This window comes from Protopterus annectens, chromosome 9.part0, assembly GCF_019279795.1.
Source record: "Protopterus annectens isolate FY-2018-M chromosome 9.part0, PAN1.0, whole genome shotgun sequence".
In the NCBI taxonomy this organism is placed as follows: domain Eukaryota; kingdom Metazoa; phylum Chordata; order Ceratodontiformes; family Protopteridae; genus Protopterus; species Protopterus annectens.
In genome coordinates, this window is record NC_056743.1 from 245,557,249 (window position 1) to 245,581,348 (window position 24,100).

The following is a 24,100-nucleotide window of genomic DNA, read 5'->3' on the forward strand; positions in this document are numbered from 1 at the left end:
GAACCACTGCAGAATTCTTCCCAGTCAGGGTTTTCTCTTCACCTTTTCTATGAGATTTCCTGTCAGGCTCTCCTAGTTTCTCCTCTGGTGGCATCCAGGCAGTGTACTTACCAGCCAGTAACTGAGTTTACTAAAACTGTCAGAATCACTGGCCCTTGTTTCTCAGTTTCTTATTTCACACTGGGACATCTGAAATTAAGCTGATCAGTGTGTAGCCATCTTGGAAATCAAAGACCTTTCTTGATAGTTTACTTGGGTTGATTGAATCCAAATTATTAAACCATTAGGATGAAAGGCTCCAGAGGACCATACAAGAGAAAGCACAGAAATACAGGTCCTGAAATAATGACTTTCTAAGGGAGGCCAAGGTCCTAAAGCTGCAATTGAGATAGCAATATCTGGTGACAGTTTGAACTGAAGCCCGAATGGTCATGAAGCAATGTCTGCAATAGACATTTTGAACCATGCACTAGAGGTAAACCCTCTTTTAATAAGAGTGGCTATATCTGCAGCATTCATTAGTGGGCAGTTAGCTACCTAATACAAAAAGGCAATTCAGAGTGCAGTCCACATGGAAACAAAATGGTTGGTAGCTTCAAACCCTTCTTACCCTGAAGCAAAAAGCAAGTAACTGGTTACTCCCTATAAACCTGTGAGCCTTTTTCATACAACTGAGCTAAAAACAGAATATCTAGAGTAAGGACTTTTTTCCTCTGTAGTGTTGGCCCTTAAAAAAAAACTAGGAGATAAATAGACTAGTTCAAGGACATCTCAGAGGTCACCTTCAGAAGGGAATGCGGATTCTTCAGGGAGATTTGATCCCTGTGACTTACCACACACGGTTTCTTACACAATGATTTGAAACTCAAAGGTCCTAAACAAAGAGGTTATAGACAACTTCAGTGTGACTTCTACGAAATAAACTTCAACAGCCAAGTTAACAGGGTGAAATGGTGGACAGGCAAGCCTGCTGATCACAAAGTTACGATCTCACTGAGGAGTGGGGTTCATCAAAGGAAGATTTACTTGACAAATCAGTGCCAGCCACATGCCTATCATCTACAAAGTCACAAATCACAGAAATAGGCGAGGCACACCCTTCCTTAAGGAATAATGGAGGCCCAAATTACACATGCTTAAGGCAGGGTCATAATTATCTAAAAGTTGACTTTTCCAACCAAAATAAGGACCATTTTTGCTTTGACTACAATTATTCAGGACATCTGAGCTCCTTATCACACTTGCCTGGCAAATAATGCTTGTAGCAAACATCTCAAGTATATAAATGCTCATAAAAACATGTACCCAAACATGTCATATTACAAGCAATTCACACAATGCACTGGTAAAAAGCATTTTTTATGTGGAGTAAACCCTATGTGCTCCCATGTGAGGGTTTTGCCCCCACTCACCCCTTACTTTATTATGCTCGCTAAGAGAGAACTGCACCTTAAACAGAAAGAGCTACCACTGATAGGCAATGAAAAAACTGTACAGCTGTGTCTCCAGGAGGCTACAAACTTTGAGATGTGAAAATATAATTCCAGCAGCAGCAAGCAACTTCTATGTTGAATGAGCAACAGCAAATGATAGACTGATGCCTCAAGCTGTTACAGTCCAAGAACAGAGATCTGAGGAAATAGGACATCAGGATCTGACTAAAATCAATCATTACCACTTGGTTGTACAGATCAGTCTGGTGGAGGGCTTAACAGCTTCAATGATCTCTGAAATCCCAAATGGTAAATCCAGATGAATCAGTCAATCTACACTGGCAGTCAGGCTATTAGGTGGGGCCAGTTTCAACCTAAATGTAGCGGACATCTTTGGCCAAGCCTGATCAAATTTCTTGTACAACCAGGGACCTAAGTGCTTCAAACCATGCCCTCATCAAACAAACAATGGGTAATGAAAATTATTTTTGGTCTGCCTTCCTTGAATTTAAGCTGGGAAGAAATATGTGCATGCACATCCCGAAAGACAGGAAGGAAAACACAACCACTACTACCTCTACATCTTTACCTGTTAAATCTAGTAAAGGAGGAGAATGATTCTTTCTTTAGGGTGGCAAATAGGTTATCCATCAGACAGTCCCACTTCACAAAGACTCACACCAGGCACTACTTTATTCAGCTCCAAGACAGGTCTGAAAGAGTGACTAAGTTTAATAAATAAAATAACCTCAAGGCCTCAATCACAGTGGTAACAAAACAAAACTGTCAGTTTTTTGTTTTTATTCAGTGTGTTTTAATACAAAGTGACAAACTAAAACACCCTTTTTGAATAACGAATAAGCACTTTCAAACTTAAAATAGGTGGTCTTCAGAGTAAAAATTTTATTTTGAAGATCTATAAGGTTGAAAGCGCTTAATCATTATTAAAAAAAGTGTTTTAGTTTGTCATTGTATGTCGGGTTTTTGTTTTTATTCAGTGCTTTTTATCAAATGGCTAAGAAAGTTTAACAGTTTGTTCATGTCTCCCGGAACATTGACAGCATGATGCTCCTCACCTATGGCGACTTGCAGATACGTACATACTCAGAAGGGAAAGGGGCACAAGCCTTTTCCCCCTTGCTTGTTTAGATACAATATAATTGACTGGCAGTCTAAAAGAATGAGGAGAGGGTTATACAACATCTTTGTCTCCAAAGTCATTAGGGGTATAAGAACTGCTATTTACTTCAAATGGATGATGTACAGTCCCCCTAGATGGGATCGCATTCCCTGTAGTGTGTGTGTGTGTGTGTGGGGGGGGGGTGGAGTTGTCAAGGTGAACTCCCCATCCTGAAAGTGAAGCGTCAGTTGTATAAATGTACAACTACATCAGCTCTGGGGCATACAGAGATATAAGGTCCTGACTTCAATCCAGATGACCAGATTTTGACTTACAGCCTGAAAGCTGGAGGAGACAATGATGGACAAGTGGGAGTGAGAAGCTGACAATGGCTTTCCTCATCTCCGCAAAGGCAAGAGACTCAGTATGCATTCAGGATGAGATGTCTGTGCCCACTTAACCGTGCATTTGGCAGCACTGCTGAAGTTCACAGACATTAGACTGTTGGTGACCACAGATGGAGAAAAACATCCTTTATGGTCACTTGTATGGCAGTCCCTATTCTACAAAGGTCTCATCCAAAACCAGTCAGATAAGAACACCACATCACTATACTAATGCCCATTGGAGACAGTGGAGCCACCCAATGGGATGATGGGGGGTTAAAGTCAGCCAGTGTAAGCAATACAAGCGTGACAGTCCAATGTGTGGGAAGAAGTCCGTAGACAATGAGACAGTGGAAAAAAAAATTATACATATATATATATATATATATATATATATATATATATATATATCTGTGTATGTGTGTGTGTGTGTCTACACATACCTATACATATATATGAAACCAATTAAACTGCAGAAAGGGAAAGTCTATCAAATGGTTGGTAATGACTGGCCACCTCTCCAGAACATGGTGAGAAACTTCTGGCACCTGAAAATTGTCCAGAATCATATATTAACTCTGCAATTACCAGCACCTTACAGTTCACTGCAACATCATATTCTCATTTGTGCAAAAGCTGTCAAAAGAATATGGCAACCATTATACAAAAAAAAGCACTTCAAAGTTTGGTCCTGGACTTGAAGTGTGGTCTCACCCAGGTGGCCAATGCCATTTACCTCCAGATTCTTCTCTAAAGATAAAAATGACAGGTATTGGAATGTTTTCAGTTCCATACTTATAAACATTATCCCTCTGAGTAGAAGTTACAACAGACTTCTCCCAATTAAAAGCAACCTTCACAGACTGAAGCCATGGAAGTGCTCAGTGCGATGACATTTCCTGGGAGTCCTGGATGGGGCCCTCCAACAGCCAAGCATTCAGATATTGAATCAGTAAGCAAGGCTTCAAACACAACAGTCAGCAATCTTGGTAAAAACTTTGGGTACTGTAAAAAGGCATGATGGAAATGATGCACATGTAGAGCAAACTGGAAAAATCTCAAGTGGATCTCACATAGTCACATACCAAAAAGTGTCCCATCACTAATACTGAGGTGCCCTGCAAGAGCAATGGCATGAACTCTCAACATGGTGACTATCCAGAATGTAATGAGATTCAGAATAAGATGTAAATCATACAATTCTTTCAAGACCAGGAAAAGACAGAAGGAAACCTACCTCCAGTCCTCAAAAAAATAATACAAGTTTGCCCTAAGAACTCAGGTAGAATGGACTGGTCCACCAACAGATCTCTTTCTGGAGAAAGGCCACCTAGTGACAGGACATGGACAAAAATGACAATATATACAACCCATGGACCCCTTGTGATGCTTTTCCAGTTTCAGACAAACTTAAAGAACCACCCTTCCCCACAGTTAGTCCTACATAGAAGTTCGGACTTCTTTAGCACATCCAGCTGCATCATTCTCGTACAAGACTTAGCCAATTTAAGGATTAGCAATTGTGTGATGCTCAGCACTTTCTTCATACCTCAAGGAGAAATCTTCTTTTAGGTTGGCTAGCCCATGAAAAGGTGATGAAGGAACAGATTATACAAGCCTCTCTGTATGGTGATGGTCTGTTTTCTACCAACAGTGTTGCTAACCAGGTCTCTGGGTGGCCTGACTGAACAGTACGGCTACCTTAAAATGGGAATCAATCACACTGTTTCTCCTTGAAAGAGAGCAAACTTAGCCACACTATCCTTTGAAGATGCACCAGAGTCTAAAGCCCTTGACAGTGAGTCTTTACAACTGAAGATACTGTAGTTAAATAGAAACACACTTCTCTGGTCATCGTAAAAGTTTCCATAAGGCCATCAAGTGTTTCCTTGTCTTCCAGATAAGGCTATAACTGTACACAAAAGATAAAAAGTGGAGCATCCCAATACCCAATGTGTCAAAATGGGATATCATCTTATCACTCCTTTTTAGAGGTTTTGGCTCTGTCGGGTAACAGTTTACTCAAGTGCTGCACCCTCTGGTACCTATTGCTGAACTGAAGATCAAATAACAGTTAACCCTAGGATACTTCATTAGCACTTTCCTCAGGTGGCAAGGTGGTTTTCTTTTTTGGGGTTGGTTACAAGAGGAGATAGAGGGAAAGAGATCATACAAGACACCTCCTTCAACCAAGACATCTGGCTAACCACGTTTGCTGAGAACTATAAACTGGGAAACAGTGTCACATCTGGTAAACAACCCCTCCCTCCAGAATACTACACAACCCCCCACTCCAAAGTGAGAAATTAGGGTGATAACTCCCTGTCCTTTGATCATCATACAACAGTTGTCAGAAAGCCCTTCTACTTATTACAGCTAATTACCAAAGGAATATTATCCAGATCAAAAGAGGTCAATGTCCCCTTATACTCAGTATTGATCAGGTCAATTAATGAATAAATACAGTGACCCCTTTGGATGCATCTTACTACACATATCAAACTAGAAAGATCCCAGAGGTTCTTAACTAAGATCATCACTGGCTTAAAAACTGACCTACCATTAAAGACTGGAAACACTGGCTCTGCATTCAGTATCTTAGACTTCGGAGAGGAAGTCTATGACTTGCCTTCCATGCAGATCTCTTCTATATCCACAAATCAAATAGTCTGCAAACACCAGAACCAGGGATTGAAATTTTCTTCAGGAAATAAATAAAACATGGTGGTGAAATAGGTTCATTACACAGTGTCTTCCTCACCTCTGGAATAGACTTCAGTGACAAATCAAGCAGTCTGAAACATTACCCTTTTTAAAATGGGAACTGGGTGATTGGATGGGAATTTACAAATTCACCCTAGCTTGACTGGCCAAGCTCTCCTTGAAAAAGAACGCATAGTCTAAAGGTGGGTACTGGCAACTGGCAAAGCATAAATAATCACATAACTCAGTTGTTTTGTATTTCCTACAATTCCCACGATTCATAGGTGCCGAACAGGCACTGTCAGGATGCCTCTGGGCTGAGGAAACAAAATCCCTGATTACAAACCTTACAAAGAGGTGCCCAAGATCCCTCAGCCTTATTTCCCTTTCCCAGAAGGGCCGAAATGTGCTTCTGATGGACTGGAGCACAAATTAGACTAGTTTACGTTTATCCTCACAAGTCTGACAAGACACTCCAAAGAAAGGTTTTTCTGGTGAGGGGGTGTTGGAGGTAAACTTGCTTTCCTCACCTGTCTCAGACAAAATGGCCTCCGTATCCTGCAATTCCTAACAGGAGCCTGAGTGGATGGCAGTGCAGTGCTCCCAGCAATCAAGCAGGTTTAAGCCTGTGCATGGTCTTCCAAAAAGATTAGTGTGCACTTGATGCAATCTGGGTGCCAGAGTGTCAGAGCTAGAAAATGCCTGCACTGTGCCTTTTTTTCCCCATAAGCAAAGCAATACTCTTAAAATACAACTATTAAGGTTTAAAACTGTGAACTGCAGGACCTCGAATGGAAAATTCTATCAATCCCCTTAGCTGGGCAGTCCAGCCCAAAGGAGAGCCCCTGGCCCTATATGTCCAGCCCCCCCCTAAAAAAGACAAGATAACTCAAAGGTTCACTCCACAGAATCAGGCAATTTGGCCCTGGTCTCTGACTGATGAAGTGGGGGACTGAGTGGTGTCTACATTGAGGATAAACCCCATGGAGTAAGCAAGGGAAGGCTCACTCAATTTCATGATGCACCAAGCTGCAAAACTGGCATGGACTTAAGTCTTTACTAGCTAGAGATCCAGCTAAATGATGCATTCAGCATCTGAAGGTACCTTTTTTTTTTTTTGCACTTCTTGACCCCCCCCCCCCCCCGTCTGTCAAGTGGCTCCATCTCACCAACTAGACCATTCATTTCCCCATCACCGATTGGACAGCAGAGGGATCACCATTTAGACAATCATTGGGTGGTTCAAGTTTTTTTTTTCTATTTTTGTCTCTACCATCCGTAATCTCTTGATGATGCCCTTGTCTGAGAACTATTATGTGAAGCCTTCCACTGAAGCGTGCATAAAGAGCTCTCAATATCTGTTATCTAATGAATGAATAAATGAGGAAATCAAAAACTTTCCTGATGGTGACAGGAACTGACACTTATGGCAATGTTTCCTGGCATGCTTTTTCCTGAGATGATAAAGGCAATCCCAGTATGACCACTGGCTGCATACTTTTGTGATTTTATATGGCAATGAATGCAGAACATTTCATATACAGATTCAAGGTCAGAGCTACAGAAGTGTTAGGCACAGGAAAAAGCTTTACTTATGTATCCAGCTCATGACAGCAAAGCACGTCTCCAAATGGGTGTGTACACATCCCAAAATGTGGTAACTTCTAGAAATTTTGCCAAACTGTGAGGAATCTAATGAGGGCATTTAATGTTAAAGTATTCAGCTCTTCAAGACTGCAACTTTATATGCAGATAACAATATTAGTGGCATATACTTTTAACAGAAACATACCGATGAGACTTTTTCACTGCATTCAGATTTTAGTGTAGTCTGAAAACTAATGTCTAGTACTCGCTGTCTGCCCCAAGAATTTATTCATGAAAAGTCAATGACTAAAAGGTTACAAAAAAATCATCAAAAGTAATAAACATGCTTCTCAGTCTCTCAATCTTCAAAATTCATAGCAGGTGACCATCACAAATCAAGAGAGAGTGTTCAAAATTATACCACTCAAAATGGACTTATAAATATTTGTACCAATGGAGACATGAGGACATGATGGGTAAATTTGCCCTCTTTGGAGGAACAAAACATGTAAAAAAATGTTTTTGTTCTCTTTTTGGATCCCCCCAACTGTACTCCTATCAGCATACATGCTGCAAGGGGAAGACTGAGCATTTCCACAAACAGGTAGTCTGACTGTCCCTAGACTGGGTCCAATCTGCAACTGACATTTTGTCTTCAAATGGGAAAATGATCCAGCCATCCCTGATCCCCAGTGGCAGCTCATGTTATGCCAAGCATCTAGGGTATTCTTTTTCCTAGCTTTGACTTCCTATACATCCAGATGTCATTCTATGGACCTGTGCGGACAAAGCAGAAAATTCTTGAGAATGTGCTCTAGCCTGGGCCCATCGGGTTGTCACACCTTTTTTGTCTTCCAACCCCCAAACTTGGCATCCTCGCCTCTAAGCTCTGGCAACTTACATTACACAGACACCCAGTATGCTCTCTCTCTTCAGGGTAGGCACACCCATCCTCCATTTCACATCATCAATCACTAGAGGTGTTAACTGAATTGGACTGCCTGGTCATAGACAGGGCTTTATTCCTCTATGCCACCGGTGCTACAACTTATAAAATTAGGATACTTGGGCTATTAATAGATCTATAAATGCATAGCTCCACCATATATCTATCTTTATTCTACTCTTTTTTTGGGTGGCGTAAGCTATGGTACATTGCTGGCTAGGCTTACGTAGGCCCTTGACCCGATAGCCTAGTACCTACCTATGAACCTAATGGCAAGTTACGCAAGCACACTTACATAATGTGTGAAACAGACAAGTGGCCAACCTTGTAATCAATAACCACAAGCACAGGTCTGTGTTATGTAAACTGTATCCTGTTGCAAGTATATAACTTAAAAACAAACACAAGAAAGTTCGTATGTCCAAAAACAGAATGGGTGTTTTGTGTCACAGCAAATGCATGCACATTCTCATACACAATGTTACCCAAATACCCAAACCAATCCTTATGATGTGCTTGTACAAGACTATCAAGATGGCACCGCATCTCCTACTTATAAATCTAACCACACCATTTGTAGATATTGTCAGTCAATTCTGAAGAAAGGTCCCACTGTTTTGTTACTGCCACTACTGGATCAATGCAATTATCTACTACAATATAAATGCAAATACGTGTATACTGCTGCCACCCAAAATTACTTTTGCTAGATCACATGCTGTTGCAGATGGCCATGTGTCCACACGTAGACTGTACATATTTAAATTATCCAAAGATAATTAACATTATTAATGAGAAGTAATCAAAAAAAGACTAACTGTATACATTACCCGACACATATCACTGCAGTTTTACTAGTGTGTTTAAAATGTTACCAACTGCTATATAAATTCCTCTGTGATGCAGATTTTCTCACTGGGCCTCCACTATAAATTAAATATTCATCTCAACTTAAAATGGCCAACAAATCAAATAGTATTGCATGTGTCAGAGTTTTACTTATGCTGAGGTGCGAATGAAAGTACAGAGGTGTCAGTGGAAATGCCTACTTACGGAGAAGCATAAATCTGGTACACAGATTAATAAAAACTGTCATTTCCAGGTACAATTCTTGCAATTAAGAAACTCAGAAGTTCACTCAAGTTGGTGAAATTACTTTTCATTTAAACCAGAGTACAGACCTCCAGAGGCTAGAAGAATCAGCAGTTAGAGACTAGGCACTTGTTATCCACATACCTGTGATCCTGAAGTTATACTGAGGCCACTGTCTGCACTAATTTGCGATTTCTTCTCCTCTGTGTCTCCAGAGTCAAAGAAGTTCCTCGGACCTTCTGAACCTGAAAACAGAAGTAGCAATGAAATCTTGAACAAGTGTAATCCTACATTCCCTCACATTTATTACCAAAGATTAATGAGGTATAGTGATAAAATACTGAACAGCATATTCACTGGTACAGGTGGAAGAAAGAAGGTTCTAACACTATTTTCTTAGGATCCGACATTTTTTAGTAAAAAATGAAAATGATCATATAGAAATATTACAATTCACACCTCTATATAGACTGAATAGCATTTGGCTTGAATATCTGATTTAACAGTCTACCTTTGTGTGATTTGTTTTCAAAATTTTTACTTAACTTGATGCAGCATTTGCTACAATGTCGGAAAATTCTCAGCAACAAAGCTAGTGTTTTAGCAAATTATTCAAAATATTCCGGGCAAAAGTCATCTTACTCAATATGCCTTGTATCAAGTAGATGACACCAGAAACAAACTGGAAGAACCAGAAGCATTTTTGGACACAACAGATCAGTGCTTGATGTCCTGCAGCTCCTTTTTTAAGCAGTGATAAATTACCACAAACTGTGGCTCAACAAAACAGTGCAACCCTCATAGCTCCACCTGTACCAGGGAATAAGCCATTCCTGCACCAAGATATGGATGGTCTGTGTAAATGTCAGGAGGCACTTGGAGTTACCATCACTGTACAGGAAAGCTGTTCAAGGAATCATGGGTCCAAACCACAATTTCTTGCTACAAACCATGTGACCAGCAGTGGCTAAATTGTTAGAATGAACAAACCTACATATATTCCACTTGTGGCTCTAAGGAAAGTACCTTGGATGCCAAATTATAATCTGAATCTCAACCATCCTGAAACTTCCTTACAATAAAATACGTTTTAGACTGTTTATCCCCCAAATACTTTAAGCTGGAGGCACGTTACCTAACTGGTCTACAACACTGTACATACTGATTAAACAGAAGCCCCGTTTCTGTAGTACTACCCTGAATGGTTCCCTGACATGCAGCACCCTGTTTCAACCTCCTGATGCATGGGAATACCTACTTTACATATCCCATGTGTTCAGAAATACATACTCAGAACTGTGACACTTGACATGCCATGAGCTGATCAGTGTAACACATCTGTAACTAGGAAACAGCAGGGTACCCACAGCATAAGTCAATTATTAGGTCAAACACTAGAGCAGTCAAATACTATATGCATTTTCATTTAAGGAAAGTCATTGTTACTCACTTTACCTCATCACCTGTGAATACATTTAGCCACCTTAGCAAATAAAAGTTGACAATAACACAAACTGAAGTACAGCTAAAGCCTGTACAATCAAAACCATAATTAGCAGAGCACCACAAGATATACATTCAGACCCCAAAATGTCAGACCACCAAGCTACCAACAAATCTGTGCATAAACCTCAAAATATGTTGCAAAGGAAACTATAGGACACTACACAAAGTAGTTTTCTGTTGATGCTACACATTTATTTCTGATATTTCTCTATATATGACCTGTAATTGCAAAAATACATTGCTATATATTTTTTCAAACAAATAAATCCATGTAAGTTAGCAAATTGTTTATTCCAAACGAGTTTGGAATAAACAATTTGCTAACTTACATGGATTTATTTGTTTGAATTTCTACTTTCATTTTATTGCTCATTGGAAAGTCACGCATCTTTTTGGACTGAGTTTTACTAGTGTTTTAGCGTGAGTATCCTACCTCAACTAACAGCAGCTCTGAGTTTTGGATTTGTGCTATATATTTTTTGCCTTCTAACAGCAACCTTTTAAGTGTCTGCTTTACAGTTAATTTATGAGCAATATGTGTAAGAACAACATGGGCTCATCTGTAAAGGAAGGCGAGAAAACTAATATTCTAAAAGGTAGCAGTTACACAGCATCCGTGACAGCTACTGAAAATAATTGTTACACTGGCTTATGGATGAAAATGGTGCTCTTCACTTGTTCATTTCCTTGTTAAAAGAAGCAAGACAAAAAAAAGTACAGTTTTGTACCTACCATAAATGTAGATGTTCGAAGATCCACATTGCTGCAGTCCTTACACTTGGGTAGTCCGCTGTCCTCGGTCGGCCCGAATATCAAAGTATTAGGCTGACGTCGGTCAAGGCACTTAAGACTGACATCAGGACGTCAGGGTACAAATGCGCATGACCGACGTCATATCCTCAGTCTTTTCTTGCCCCAGATGTCAGAAGACCCTAAACAGAAAGGTCAAAACCAAAAGACAGCAAAAAACAACCAACCACCCTTGCACTAATCATATGAACAATATATACAATATGTACAATATTTACAACCCAAACCACACAACCGCCTCTAACAACAGAGGGAAGGAGGGAGGTAATTGGACTGCAGCAATGTGGATCTTGAACATCTACATTTATGGTAGGTACAAAACTGTACTATGTTCTTCATCTCACATTGCTGCAGTCCTTACACTTGGGTAGAATCCCAAAGCAGAGGTAAGGGAGGATGGCAAAACTATAAAGTAGTAGGAGCTGCCAAAATGCCCTGTAAAATAGCAGTGGCAAACCCAGCCCTAGATTTAGAGTAAAGTGGAAGGTGGTAATGCTTAGAGAAAGTATGCACTGAACTCCAAGTAGCTGCCTCCAAAATATCTTTAGTTGCCACCCCCCTTAAAAAAAGCTGTAGAAGTGGCAGTAGCTCTAGTGGAATGAGGCCTAATCCCAGCTGGAACCTCCTTACCATGATGGGAATAACAGAAAGCAATACAAAACCCAATCCACTTAGAAATAGTTTGTTTTGACACAGGCTTGCCCTGAGAACCCAAAGCAAAAGAAACAAACAACTGCTGAGACTGCCTGAACCCTTTAGTTCTGCTCAAATAATATCGTAACTGCCTGTGTATATCCAAGGTGTGCAAAATCTTTTCCCCTTTATTTTGGGGGTTTGCATAAAAAGTAGGCAAATTAATAGTTTGGTTTAAAGCCACACTAGAAACCACCTTAGGCATAAAGGAAGGATTAGTACGTAAAGATACCCTATCCTTATGGAAAATTAAGAAAGGCTCAACTGCCATAAGGGCCTGTAATTCAGAAACCTTTCTCGCAGAGGTAATGGCCAACAAAAAAGCAGTCTTCCATGATAAATATTTCAACTCGGCAGTAGCTGCAGGCTCAAAAGGTTGTAGAGTGAGTTTCTCCAACACAAAATTGAGATCCCAAGCAGGAGTAGGAGCTCTGGCTGGGTCTTATATTCTTTGCCCCTCTAAGGAATTGCTTAAACAAAGGATGAGAAAACAATGGTGGATCACAGTCATAGTGAGCCGAAATTGCTGCAGCATGAATCTTAATAGAAGAGAAGGACAATCCCTTGTCCAGTAACTCAGCAAGATATTGAAGAGCCACACTTAAATTAGGCTTAGCAACATCAAATTCCTTTGCTGCACTCCAAAATAAAAATCTCTTCCATTTATCTGCATATACTTTCCTTGTACTAGGCCTTCTGGCCTCCAAAATAACATTCAAAACTTGCTGCGGAAGCTGAGACCCTCCAGGGTTTAAAACAGAATATGCCAGGCTGTTAGGTGAAGAGAGTGAAGTTTGACATTGAGTAAATGACTGTTCTCTTGAGACAGCAGGTGTGGAATCGAAGGCAAAGGCCATGGAGGCTCCAGAACCAGACTTCTCAGTAATGGGTACCAGTGCTGTCGAGGCCAATCTGGAGCTATTAGAATCATCTTTGGCTTGTCCTGTCTGTCCTTTAGGAGTACCTTTGGGAGGAGAGGCAGAGGTGGAAAGGCATACACATGAAGATTGCCTCCAATTGAAAGAAAGAGCATCCACTTTCCAAGCTGTGGGATGAAACCTTTTTGTGCAAAACTTTGGCAGCTGGTAGTTTAGTGGAGAAGCGAACAGATCTATGTCTGGAGTTCCCCATAACACTGTCAATTTCTGAAATACATGAGGATCCAATTTCCACTCGTGGGGATCCATAATTGCCTGCTCAACACATCTGCTAAGGAGTTCTGTGCTCCCGGCAGAAACCTTGCCTGAAGATTGAGCTGTAAACTGAGAGCAGTCTCCCACAAAATCATTGCTTGCCTGCATAGAGGATAAGAATGTGTTCCCCTTGCTTGTTGATGTACCACATGACAGTTGTGTTGTCTGTTAGAACCAACACCTGCCCTGGAAGAAGTAAATCCTTGAAAGCTATTAATGCAAATTGGACTGCTAACATCTCCTTCAAGTTGATATGTAGATGTTGTAGTCTGACAGGCCACGTGTCTTGTATCCACTTTCCATTTAGATGAGCTCCCCAAGCTTTGTCTGAGGCATCTGTCGTTAGAATCTGACTCGCCTCTGGCCGGGTCACAGAGAGTCCCTTGTTTAGGTGACATTCCTGAGCCCACCACAAAAATTCCTTTTGAATGCAAGGTATTATCTGAATGACAGTGTCCATATCTTGGCAGTGCTGTGTCCATACATTTTGAGATACCATTGTAACTTCCTCATATGCAGTTTGGCATTGGGAAGCACCAGAATACAAGATGCCATGAACCCCAAGGCTTGAAGGACTGTCCTTGCAGTCAGCCTGGACTGATGAGACAATTGATGGAAGTAAAGGGAAAGATTCTTTTGTTTGTCCGGGGTCAAAAGGCCATCTGGGATGCTGTATTCAGTCTCACACCCAGAAAGCACATGTCTTGAGAGGGTACTAGACTGGACTTTATTTCGTTCACAGAATACCCCAGGCATCTTAGCACTGTTATCACGTATTGCAAATGATGAAGAAGCTCGTCCTTCCTTTGGCCAGAATCAGGCAATCGTCCAAATAAGGATAGATCTGTATTCCTTTTAGCCTGAAGAAAGCTATCACTGGAGCCAGAACCTTTGTGAACACTCTGGGCGCAGTAGATAAGCCAAAGGGCAATGCAGAGAACTGATAATGAGAAGTCCCAGCTCGAAACGCAGATACTTCCTGCAACTTAGCCTGATAGGAACATGAAGGTAAGCTTCCTTGAGATCCAGAGTCACCATCCAGTGATCTTTGCCCAGCAGAGGTAAAAGCTGTTGTAACGTCAACATTTTGAACTTGGGAATGTCCAGATAAGTGTTGAGGATAGATAAATCCAAAATTGGTCTCCACGTGTTCCCCTTCTTTGGTACTAGGAACAGGCGAGAATAAAATCCTAGGCCTACTTCTGGCAGAGGGACCGGCTGTATGGCCCCTATTTGCAGCAGAGAAATTTGTTTGTGAGCCTCTATTCTTTGCTGAGGAGGAACGTCTGGCATGCCTTTGAAAGGAGGCAAGGTATGGAAATAAAACCTTTAACCTTGGTGTATAATATCCAATACCCATCTGTCCTGGGTAATTAAACTCCAATTTTCTTTGAAGAGTGCCAACCTTCCTCCCAAAGGTGCTGCCAGACAAGAAGGCTCTGGCAGCTGAAAAGGTAGGTCATTGGGCCTGTTTACGAAAGGACTGGCCCCTGCCCTCACCCGAAGACTGTGCAGGTGAACTCCCTGTTCTAGGTCTGAAAGAGCCCTGAGCTCTACCCCTACCACGTCTAGATCTTCCCCTAGACTGTGAATCATACGAAGGGTACGTCCACCCCTTAGCAGGCCAATTCCTACTAAACTTCGGAGGTTGAACTTGCAAAAAATCTTTAACAGTCTGCATAGACTTAGCCTTGTCTTCCATTTTCTTTAAAACTGCCTCCACAGGAGAACCAAACAATACATCAGACTGTAAAGGAGCATCTAAAATCCTTGTCTTAACATGGTCAGATAAGTTCTGATCCCTAAGCCAGGCGTGCCTACGAAGAACTGACCCAGTGGCAGCCACCCTAGACGAGGCCTGTACAGCATCAAATCCATATTGTAAAGAATGCTTACCCACCTGTTCAGAAACATGTACCAAATCTTGTAATTCTTTACACTCAATGCCTTCCGCCAGAGCATCTACCTTAGACTTCAATTGAGAAAGAAGATAGTTTTGATATTTCAACATGTGAAACTGGCAATTCAAAGCCCTCATAGCTAAGGTGGAAGAAGTATAGACTTTCTTTCCCCATCTATCCAAAGCTCTGGCCTCTTTATCTGGAGGAACCGGATTTTTACCACAGAGGCCTTGACACCCTTAGGTCCCTGACTAACTGTTTCTGGGTCTGCCCTAGGACTCTTATACAGATATTTATGAGCTTCAGGCACCCTGTAATACCTGTCCGGTTTAACAGGAGCAGGAGGCAAAGAATCAGGATTAAGTGAAGCCTCTGCAAACACATCTTCCACAACATCCAGAACAGGAGGAATAGCCAAAGGCCTATGCTGGGGTAAAAGCAAAAATTCCCTAAGCCTTTTCCTGAAATCAGAGAAGTCCTGACCTTCCCACTTAAAATGTTCCCTCATAGAATGAAGAGTCTCTGAAAAAGAAAAATCCTCTGGAGGAGAAGCAGAAGGAGTAGAATCATCCACATCAGAATCAGAATCAGAATAAGGAGAATACTCCTACAAGTCTTCAGCCGAAGACTCTGAAACATCCGAAACCTGCTCAAAACTCCCCAACTCTGGTTCCACCCTAGGCCTCTTATCAGGAGGGGGCAAAGAACCTCTAATCAAAGTAATTAAATCTTCTGCCATCTTGAGCATGTGCTTCTTGGGCACAGATCCTGAAGAACTAGGAGTGACACCAACAGAAGCTAAACCTGGCCTGCCTCTGGGAGAAGCCTTGGAAACAGAAGGAGAGGGCCTAACCACCCTAGGAAGGGAGGGGAGTACAGTAACCTGAGAAGCCCCTTCAGCCTGACCTGCCTCCTGAGAGGCCACATCCTGCAATATCAAAGTCTCCCCTGGGACTCCAGAGAAGCCTCGGTGGAACCACCGGTTCCACTGATGCCTCCAAAGAACCGGCGTCCGCACGGACGACTCTTCTTGCCTGGGTTTAGCTGCTTTGTCTTTGCGCTTCTTGAAGAAGGCCGGAGCATCCGGCGGCATATTGTAATTGCACCGCTTCAAGACCAACCTGGCACAATCTAACCTTCGCTAATAGTGCGCTTATTAAACCTAGCACAAAAGCGACACCCAACAACGTCGTGCTCAGGCCCCAAACAAGGAATACACAAAGTATGATAATCTCTATGCGGTATCTGCTTCCCACAAGAAATACAGTTATTCACTTTTTCTGACATCCAGTAAACCACTGAGGCTAGATAAAACTAAAATATTCTAACGGGTACTTAGCCAACTTTGACTCGGTCTGAAACTCCGAATTGAAAAATTTCAGAACGAACGGCACTTGCAACGCTGCTTCTGCATCGGACCATGCGGTAAAAAAGACTGAGGATATGACGTCGGTCATGCGCATTTGTACCCTGACGTCCTGATGTCAGTCTTAAGCGCCTTGACCGACGTCAGCCTAATACTTTGATATTCGGGCCGACCGAGGACAGCGGACTACCCAAGTGTAAGGACTGCAGCAATGTGAGATGAAGAACATCAACTCTCTAGGGTAAAGAGAGTCAGCAGGTGAGGTTAACAATTTCTGCCAACACACAGCAGTTCTTCTACTGCCAGTTCTTCATCCGCTATATCTCATGATCAAGGTCCTCCAGAAAAGCTTCCTAAAGAGAACTGTTCTACATGATGCAGCCACCTTGCTTGGGAGAGCCAAGCTGCATATAATTGAACATCCAACCTTAATTTAAAAACTGCCAAATATAAACACACACTAATTCTGAAATCCATATTTCCAAAGTATATAGAAAAAAGGCAAAAGCTGTATCAGCTGGTGGGATATGACAAGCTAAATATTGTCAACAAAACTGAATACTAATGCCAGTAAGCTGAGTAACTGGTAGCATCTACTAAACCAGTAATACCCATGAAAATATGCTAGTTGGGCAGTCACAGAAGGGATAACAATATATCAGGTACTCAATCAACAAAATGGGAATATTAAATATGAAATGATTACCACAAAGATGGTCACTAGTATCCCAGTTAGCTTGAGAAGTTTATACAAATTCACACTGCAATGAAAGCCATCATCCTGAGAAATAACAATTGCATACTACTGCAGAAGTCACACCTTAAAGTACAACTGCTACACCCATATTAATATAGTGGGATGACTTCTTGCGCCACAATGCATAGTTTTAACTTTCTTTTGAAGCCAGATGAAGACAATTCTAATTTACAGACTTGAAAAGTGACAAAAGGACACAAGGAGGGAGCGGGGGGGGGGGGGGGGTGAAACATTAACTTAACTCTCAACTTCAAGGGTCCTTAAAATAAGGAGCCAGAATCACTTTCTCCACCAAACTGCAAGCAGGGTGAGATTCTGGAATTTCTAACTTGCCCACTATGAAATGTGGCAGAAGCAGAAGCATGGAAAAGGAAATGCAAATATGGCTATTTCTGCACCAGGAAGAAGGAACCCAAAAGTCCCACTTCACTTTCTTCTGTCCTAATGAAGGAAGTGAGGGAGAAAGAATATTTGTGTAAAATCTTATAACCAGAGATGTCCTTCTCTTTACTGCTGCAATATTCTTAACCTGAGGGATCTCCTGCCTGAAAGTAACCAGACGTTGGGCAGAATACAAAAGTCTTGTACTACTGTAGGGTAAGTGGGACGTCACACATAGGCTGCTGTCGGACGTAGGCCATAAAAGCGACATATGCATGTACCATCCTCAGAACTGAATGCCCCAGGAGGAATGCCAGACTAAGGCTATAAAAGATCACCACATCCAAGTATAACAAAACACCAGGGGGGAGGAAGGAGGGACAGAATACTGCAGTAGTGAAGAGATGGACATCTATGGTTATGGTAAGATTTTACACAACTGTTCTATGTACTTCTATTCACTTGCTGCAGTATTTTTAACCTGAGGGAGAGTGCCAAAGCTGAAGGAAGGAAGGGAGGAGCAGAGGAGCTTTCAACAAAGCCATGTAGAATGGCTTTAGGAAACCCAGCTCTGGATCTGGAAATGCTATCCAGTTTGTAGTGTTTGGTGAAGGTATGGATAGAGGACCAGGTGGCTGCTTCAAGGATGGTGCTGTTATCCAAGCCCTTGAAGAATGCCTTAGAGGAAGCCACAGCCCTGGCAGAGTGGGCTTTTCACAGGTGAAGGCATTCTCTTTTCATGCAGTATGTAACAAGAGCAAATAATCTTTGAAATCCAAGAAGAAATTGTCTGCTTGGAATCGGGTAAACCCAGAGCCCTGGGATAAAAGCTCACAAACAGCTGATCAGGTTTCCTGATAGCTTTAGTCTTGTCCAGGTAAAACCTAAGTTGTCTGTGTACACCTAAGGAGTGTAGTACCTTCTCACTGTGGTTTTGTGGAGAACGGAAGATGGTAGGTAACTGAATGGATTGGTTAAGGGATAACTCATTAACCACTTTTGGCATAAAGGAAGGATTTGTTCTCAAGGACAACTTATCCTTATGAAATACCAAGAAGGGGGGCACCGCCATAAAAGGCTTGAAGCTCTGACACCCTTCTGGCTGAGGTCAAGGCCACTAGTAAAACACTTAGACAACTAAAACAGGAGAACCGGGTAAAAACAAATACCAAATGCATAACCCAAACAAACACTGGAACAGCTGATGAAATAAATGGAATTAAATGAAACACAGAGTTCAAGATTTAGCGCTTTCATTCTATTTACTTATAGAACCTCTTTTCTGAAGGTCTAAGTAAAAAGAACAAAAGCACTAAATATTGGACTACGTTTCATTTTATTCCATTTACTTCATCAGCTGTTCGTGTTTTTTTGAGTTCTGCATTTAGTACTAGTAAAACACTTTTCCAAGAGAAATATTTGATGGAGGCCAAGGATGCAGGCTCAAAAGGGGCCAGGGTCAGTTTTTGTAGAACAAAATTAAAAGTCCCAAGGAGGAGGAATAGGTTTCCTAGGAGGCCTAATGTGAAGGATGCTCTTAAGTAATTGTTACACCTCAAATCTGGATGCTAGATGGGGAGAAAGAGGCAGACAAGCAGAAACTGCTGAAGTGTGGTTTGACAGAGGAGTAAGCCAAGCCAGCATAGAGCAATTCACATAACTAAGACAGAACCACTGGGACTCTCACACTGTCAGTGGGTCTTGGTTCTTAGAGAGACACCAAACAGAAAAACTTTTCCACTTGAAAACAAGATTTTATTGTATTAGGTTTTCTGGCCACCTGCAAAAACCTGAACACGTCCTCTGAGAATAGGTGTCTAAGTGGATTTGAATCCTATCACCCACAGTGTCAGCTGTAGTGCTGACAGATGTGGGTACATTAGGGATCCTTTGCTCTGTGTGAGAAGGTCTACGCTGTGGAGTAACTTGTGGTGGTGGCCCTTGGCTAAATGTAGGAGGAGGGGAAACCAGTGCCGTCTTGGCCAAAAGGGAGCCACCAGCAAGATTTTTGGTTGGTCTTGTCGAATCTTGAATAGGACCTTTGATATTAGAGGAAGTGGAGGGAAGGCATACAGAAACATCCCCTTCCAAGAAAAGGAGAGGGCATCTATCTTCCAAACCAGAGGACTTGGGACTCTGGCACAACATTTTGGAAGTTGTCTGTTCAGGAGGAAGGCAAATAATTCTATTTGAGGAATATCCCCATTGCTGAAGTATGTCCAGGAACATGTCCCTGTGAAGCATCCATTTGTGGGACTGAGTCAGGGAACTGCTTAAGGAGTCTGCCATGAGATTCCTGCTGGAGGGAATGCAGACTGCCAGAACAGTCATGTGATATTGGGCCTAAAATTCCAATAACAGAAGAGTCGACCAACAAAGGAAACAGGAGCTGGCCCCCCCCCACTTGTTCACACACCAGAGGACTGTCATGGTGTCTTTGAACAATTATAGAGGGCCCTGGCAAAGGAGAGATTGAAATGCTTGTAGAGCTGGTAGCAATGATCGCATTTCCCTGTTGTTGAAGTGTTCTCATTTTTGGGAGGGAGTCCAAATTCCCTAAACTGTGAATTTGCCCAGGGCCACACCCCAGTCCACATCTGATGCATTTGCATTTGTATAGAGTTCTAGGACTGGGGCCAGATGATGCAGGGAGAGACCTAGACTTAAGTCTATCTGTTGAATCCACCAGAGCAGTTTCCTCTTTAAGCAAGGAATGAGGAGGACTGGATACTCTAATGGGTCAGAATACTGGGCCAACACTGATCTGAGGAACCACCAGAATTTCCTCATGTGGGGCGTTAACATGGGAATGGTTGAAGCCATGAATCCCAGCACATTCAGGAACTCCCTGCTGTGATGTGAGTCAAGGGGAGAAGGGAGTGAAATTAGGACCAAAGGTTCTAAACTTTCTGAGATGGAAGTGACACTCAATGTCTGTCTGGGTTCAACAACCCAGGAAAATGTGGTCCTGTGATGAAGTGAGGACTGACTTCCTGTAGTTGATGGTGAGTCCCAGTTTTCCGAGGAGGGAAATGGTCTCTAGGTTTTGGAGTAGAGCGTAGGAAGTTGGGGCCTGTAAAAGCAGGTCGTCCAGGTATGGGAAAATTTGGATGGCCAAATGTCTACAGTGTGCAATCACTGGAGCCAAGCATTTTATGAATACCCGTGGTGCTATACAAAGACCAAAGGGCAAGGCAGAGAACTGAAAATGCCAGGAACCCAGAGAAAAATGCAAGAATTTCCTGAACATGGGGTGAATGGGGATGTGAAGGCAAGCATCTTTTATATCTAGAGATGCCATGTATCCTTGTGGAAAGATAAGGGGGAATAGAGTTTGGAGTGTCAACATTCTGAAGGTTGGAACCTTCAGAAAGGTGTTGAGATGGGATAAATCCAGTATTGGTCACCAGGGGCCATCCTTTCTGGGTACTAAGAACATTCTTGAATAGAAGCCTTTCCCTCTTGAGGGTCAAGGGATCTTTTGAATGGAGCTCTGTTGTCAAAGCAATGAAAGGAGCATTGAGAAGAGGGGAAACTGCTCTCAGGGGATTGAGGGATGCCCCCGAAGGTGGGCGTGGAGTGCCAAGCCATGAAGTATCCTTTTTAGATTATGGAACAAACCCAGGTGTCTTGGGTGATGCTATCCCAGCCTTGGGAGTGTTTGACAGGTGAAGGGAAAGAGGGGAAAGGGAGACATCTGCAGGGTAGTCACAGACTCCCTGCTTTGTCAGGAAATGAATGCCTTTGGATCGCTGAGAACTCCTAGGCTTCTTTTGTCTCTTGCCTCCTCTGAAGACTTACAGGAGGTGCATTGAGTGTAGCTATAGACAAAAACAGGCTTAGAAGGGAAATTCCTATGAAACCTGGGCACAGGAGAAACAATGGTGTATTTCAACTCCTCGAGATCCTTGTTTTTTCCTGTAGAGGCTTAGAGAGGTCGCTGCTTTAGCAAATGAGGCTGAATTGTCTAGTGGTGCATCCATTAATTTAGATTTGAAGTGATCCTGGAGGGGCTGCAGCCTGATCCAGGAAAATCTTCCTAGAACTGAACCAGTAGCAGCTGCCCTGGTACAAGCCTCTGCAGCATCATAGCTGCATTTAATGGAATGTTTTGCCACTTGGGAGGAAGCTCCCAGGATAGACAGAGCCAAGGCTTTTCCTTTTCAATCTGTAAGGTCTGCAATGACATTATAAGCCTGAGGCAAAAGCTCTAAGGAGTACTTTATCATATGTGTCGGGTGATTAATGGCCCTGAAAGCCAAGGTGGCTAACATATATGCCTTTTTACCCAGTCTCTCAAGGATTCTACTCTCTCCCCCTGATGGGAGAAGATTAGAGAAGGGAGAAGGTTTATCTGTAGCTACATAAATAACTGCTGGGTCTGCAGCAGGGCACCTAGAGAGGAATTTAGGATCCTCAGGGACCTTTTAGAAGTGGTCTGGCTTCTTGGGAGCCAAAGCCTGGGAGTCAGGGGTTTGTGAAGCATTGTAAAAAACATCCAGAAATGCGGGATGCACAGGTGGAACTGCAGAGGGGCCAGGGACATCAATTTGTAGAAGTTGATATCATCTTTTCTGGACTTCATAAACTTGGAAGTATCTCACTTAAAGTGTTCTCCCACTTTCAGGAGAGTTTCACCAAAGGATACATCCTCCATAGGGGAGTCAGCACCGACAGACTCCTCTTCAGGGGAAACGCATTCCTGGGGAGAAGTTTTTTTGTGGAATAATCCAGAGATTCCTCTTAATCGGAGGAAAATTCATCAGATAAGTCATTGTCCCTAATCCTTTAGTGAGAGGGTTGGGGAGCAGCTGCAGGAGCAGGCTGAGAGGAAGGTGGCTCGAGTGCCATGAAGACCTGAAACAAGCTTTGAGAAAAAGGACCACCAATCTGTAGGGGCCTCTCTAGTAGGGGACAAATGCTTAGTGTTTTGTTTTTTCTTTACAGGAGAAAAAAATCCTATGCAACGTAGGAGGACCAGATGAAGGCCTAGATTCAAATGTATCTAACTATCTCTTCACTTGTTTGAGTGCCAGGTACCCCACTAGGACCCTCCAGGACATCCTCATCGGACGTCTGTTCAACATCCACAGACATGCTCACAGCCCAAGACAAGATGGCCTCAGAACTGGCTCGGCCTGTGAATCTGTGGCTGAAGTCAGACGAACCTCCAGGTCGACAAGCACCTCAGGAGAAATGTCTGACACTGAAGTGCAGCGAAAGCTGCAGGATGAGGTTACTTGGCCTTGTGTTTCACCAGCTTAGTGTTGGAACCCGGGGTACCTTCTATACACTTAGCCAGCAACTTAAGCCACTGGTTCTCTAAATACATACCAAGAGAGGAAAGCCTGCTTCAAAGGTCTTTGGAATGAAGGACTGGCAAATGCTACAGGACTTGTGGTCATGGTTAGGGCCTAAGCAAGAGAGACACTGAAAACAGCTGTCCTTATCTGGAATTTGTCTTCCACACTGGCACCTGCCCTTCTTGGATGACATAACCAAAACAATAGTAAGAGAAAATATTCCCCAATGGGGCATTTCTCTGGCAAAAAGCTGAAGACATGAATGATGAAATGATCAGACCAATGGTAGGAATGTCATTCTGACTGGTGGCAAAAAGTTCTGAGGATGGTACATGTGTACATCGTTTTTATGGCCTACATCCAACAACAGCCTATGTATGACATCCCATGTACTCTACAGTAGTATAAGACTTTTGCATGCTGGCTGACGTCATGTTGCCTTCAGGTGGGAGATCCCTCAGCTTAAAAACACTGCAGTAAGTGAACAGAAGGACATCAATAAGTTCTAAATCTGAAAATGATATAAAATGATCAAAATAAGATACAAAAAAGCTCTTACCATATCAACTAATCCACAGGGGGTTCTTCCTTTATGGATCATATGGCTGGTTTCATCCTTTCCATCAATTAGAATTCAGCATACGTTTTGGAAGCTCTCATTCTCAAAAATGGCTACACACCCCAGACTACACATGCACTAAAGAGGTATCATATCCTCACTTGCCAGTTCATCTCTCAACTAGCACTGAGTACCTTTCTGTAAATCAAAAATGATGGAAATGTATCACCTCCACAACTAATCAACCTGTTACAATATAACTGCATGACTTGCAGGAGAACTCTAAAAACTGATGTTGCCTGGACTGGGCCATTCACTTGCAAGGGGATGAAGGGTACATGCTCTTGACCCATTAAGGATGGCC

At 42.4% G+C, this 24,100-nt stretch overlaps 1 protein-coding gene across 1 annotated transcript in view; it reads right to left on the reverse strand.

Annotated features, from left to right (window-relative positions):
* The window catches only part of MADD (MAP kinase activating death domain), a 2,427,721-nt gene that overhangs the window by 927,659 nt on the left and 1,475,962 nt on the right, over positions 1-24,100 (reverse strand). The window contains exon 21 of the mRNA XM_044082094.1: positions 9,412-9,512. Coding sequence (XP_043938029.1) covers positions 9,412-9,512 — 101 coding nt within the window. The remainder of the gene's footprint in view (positions 1-9,411; positions 9,513-24,100) is intronic.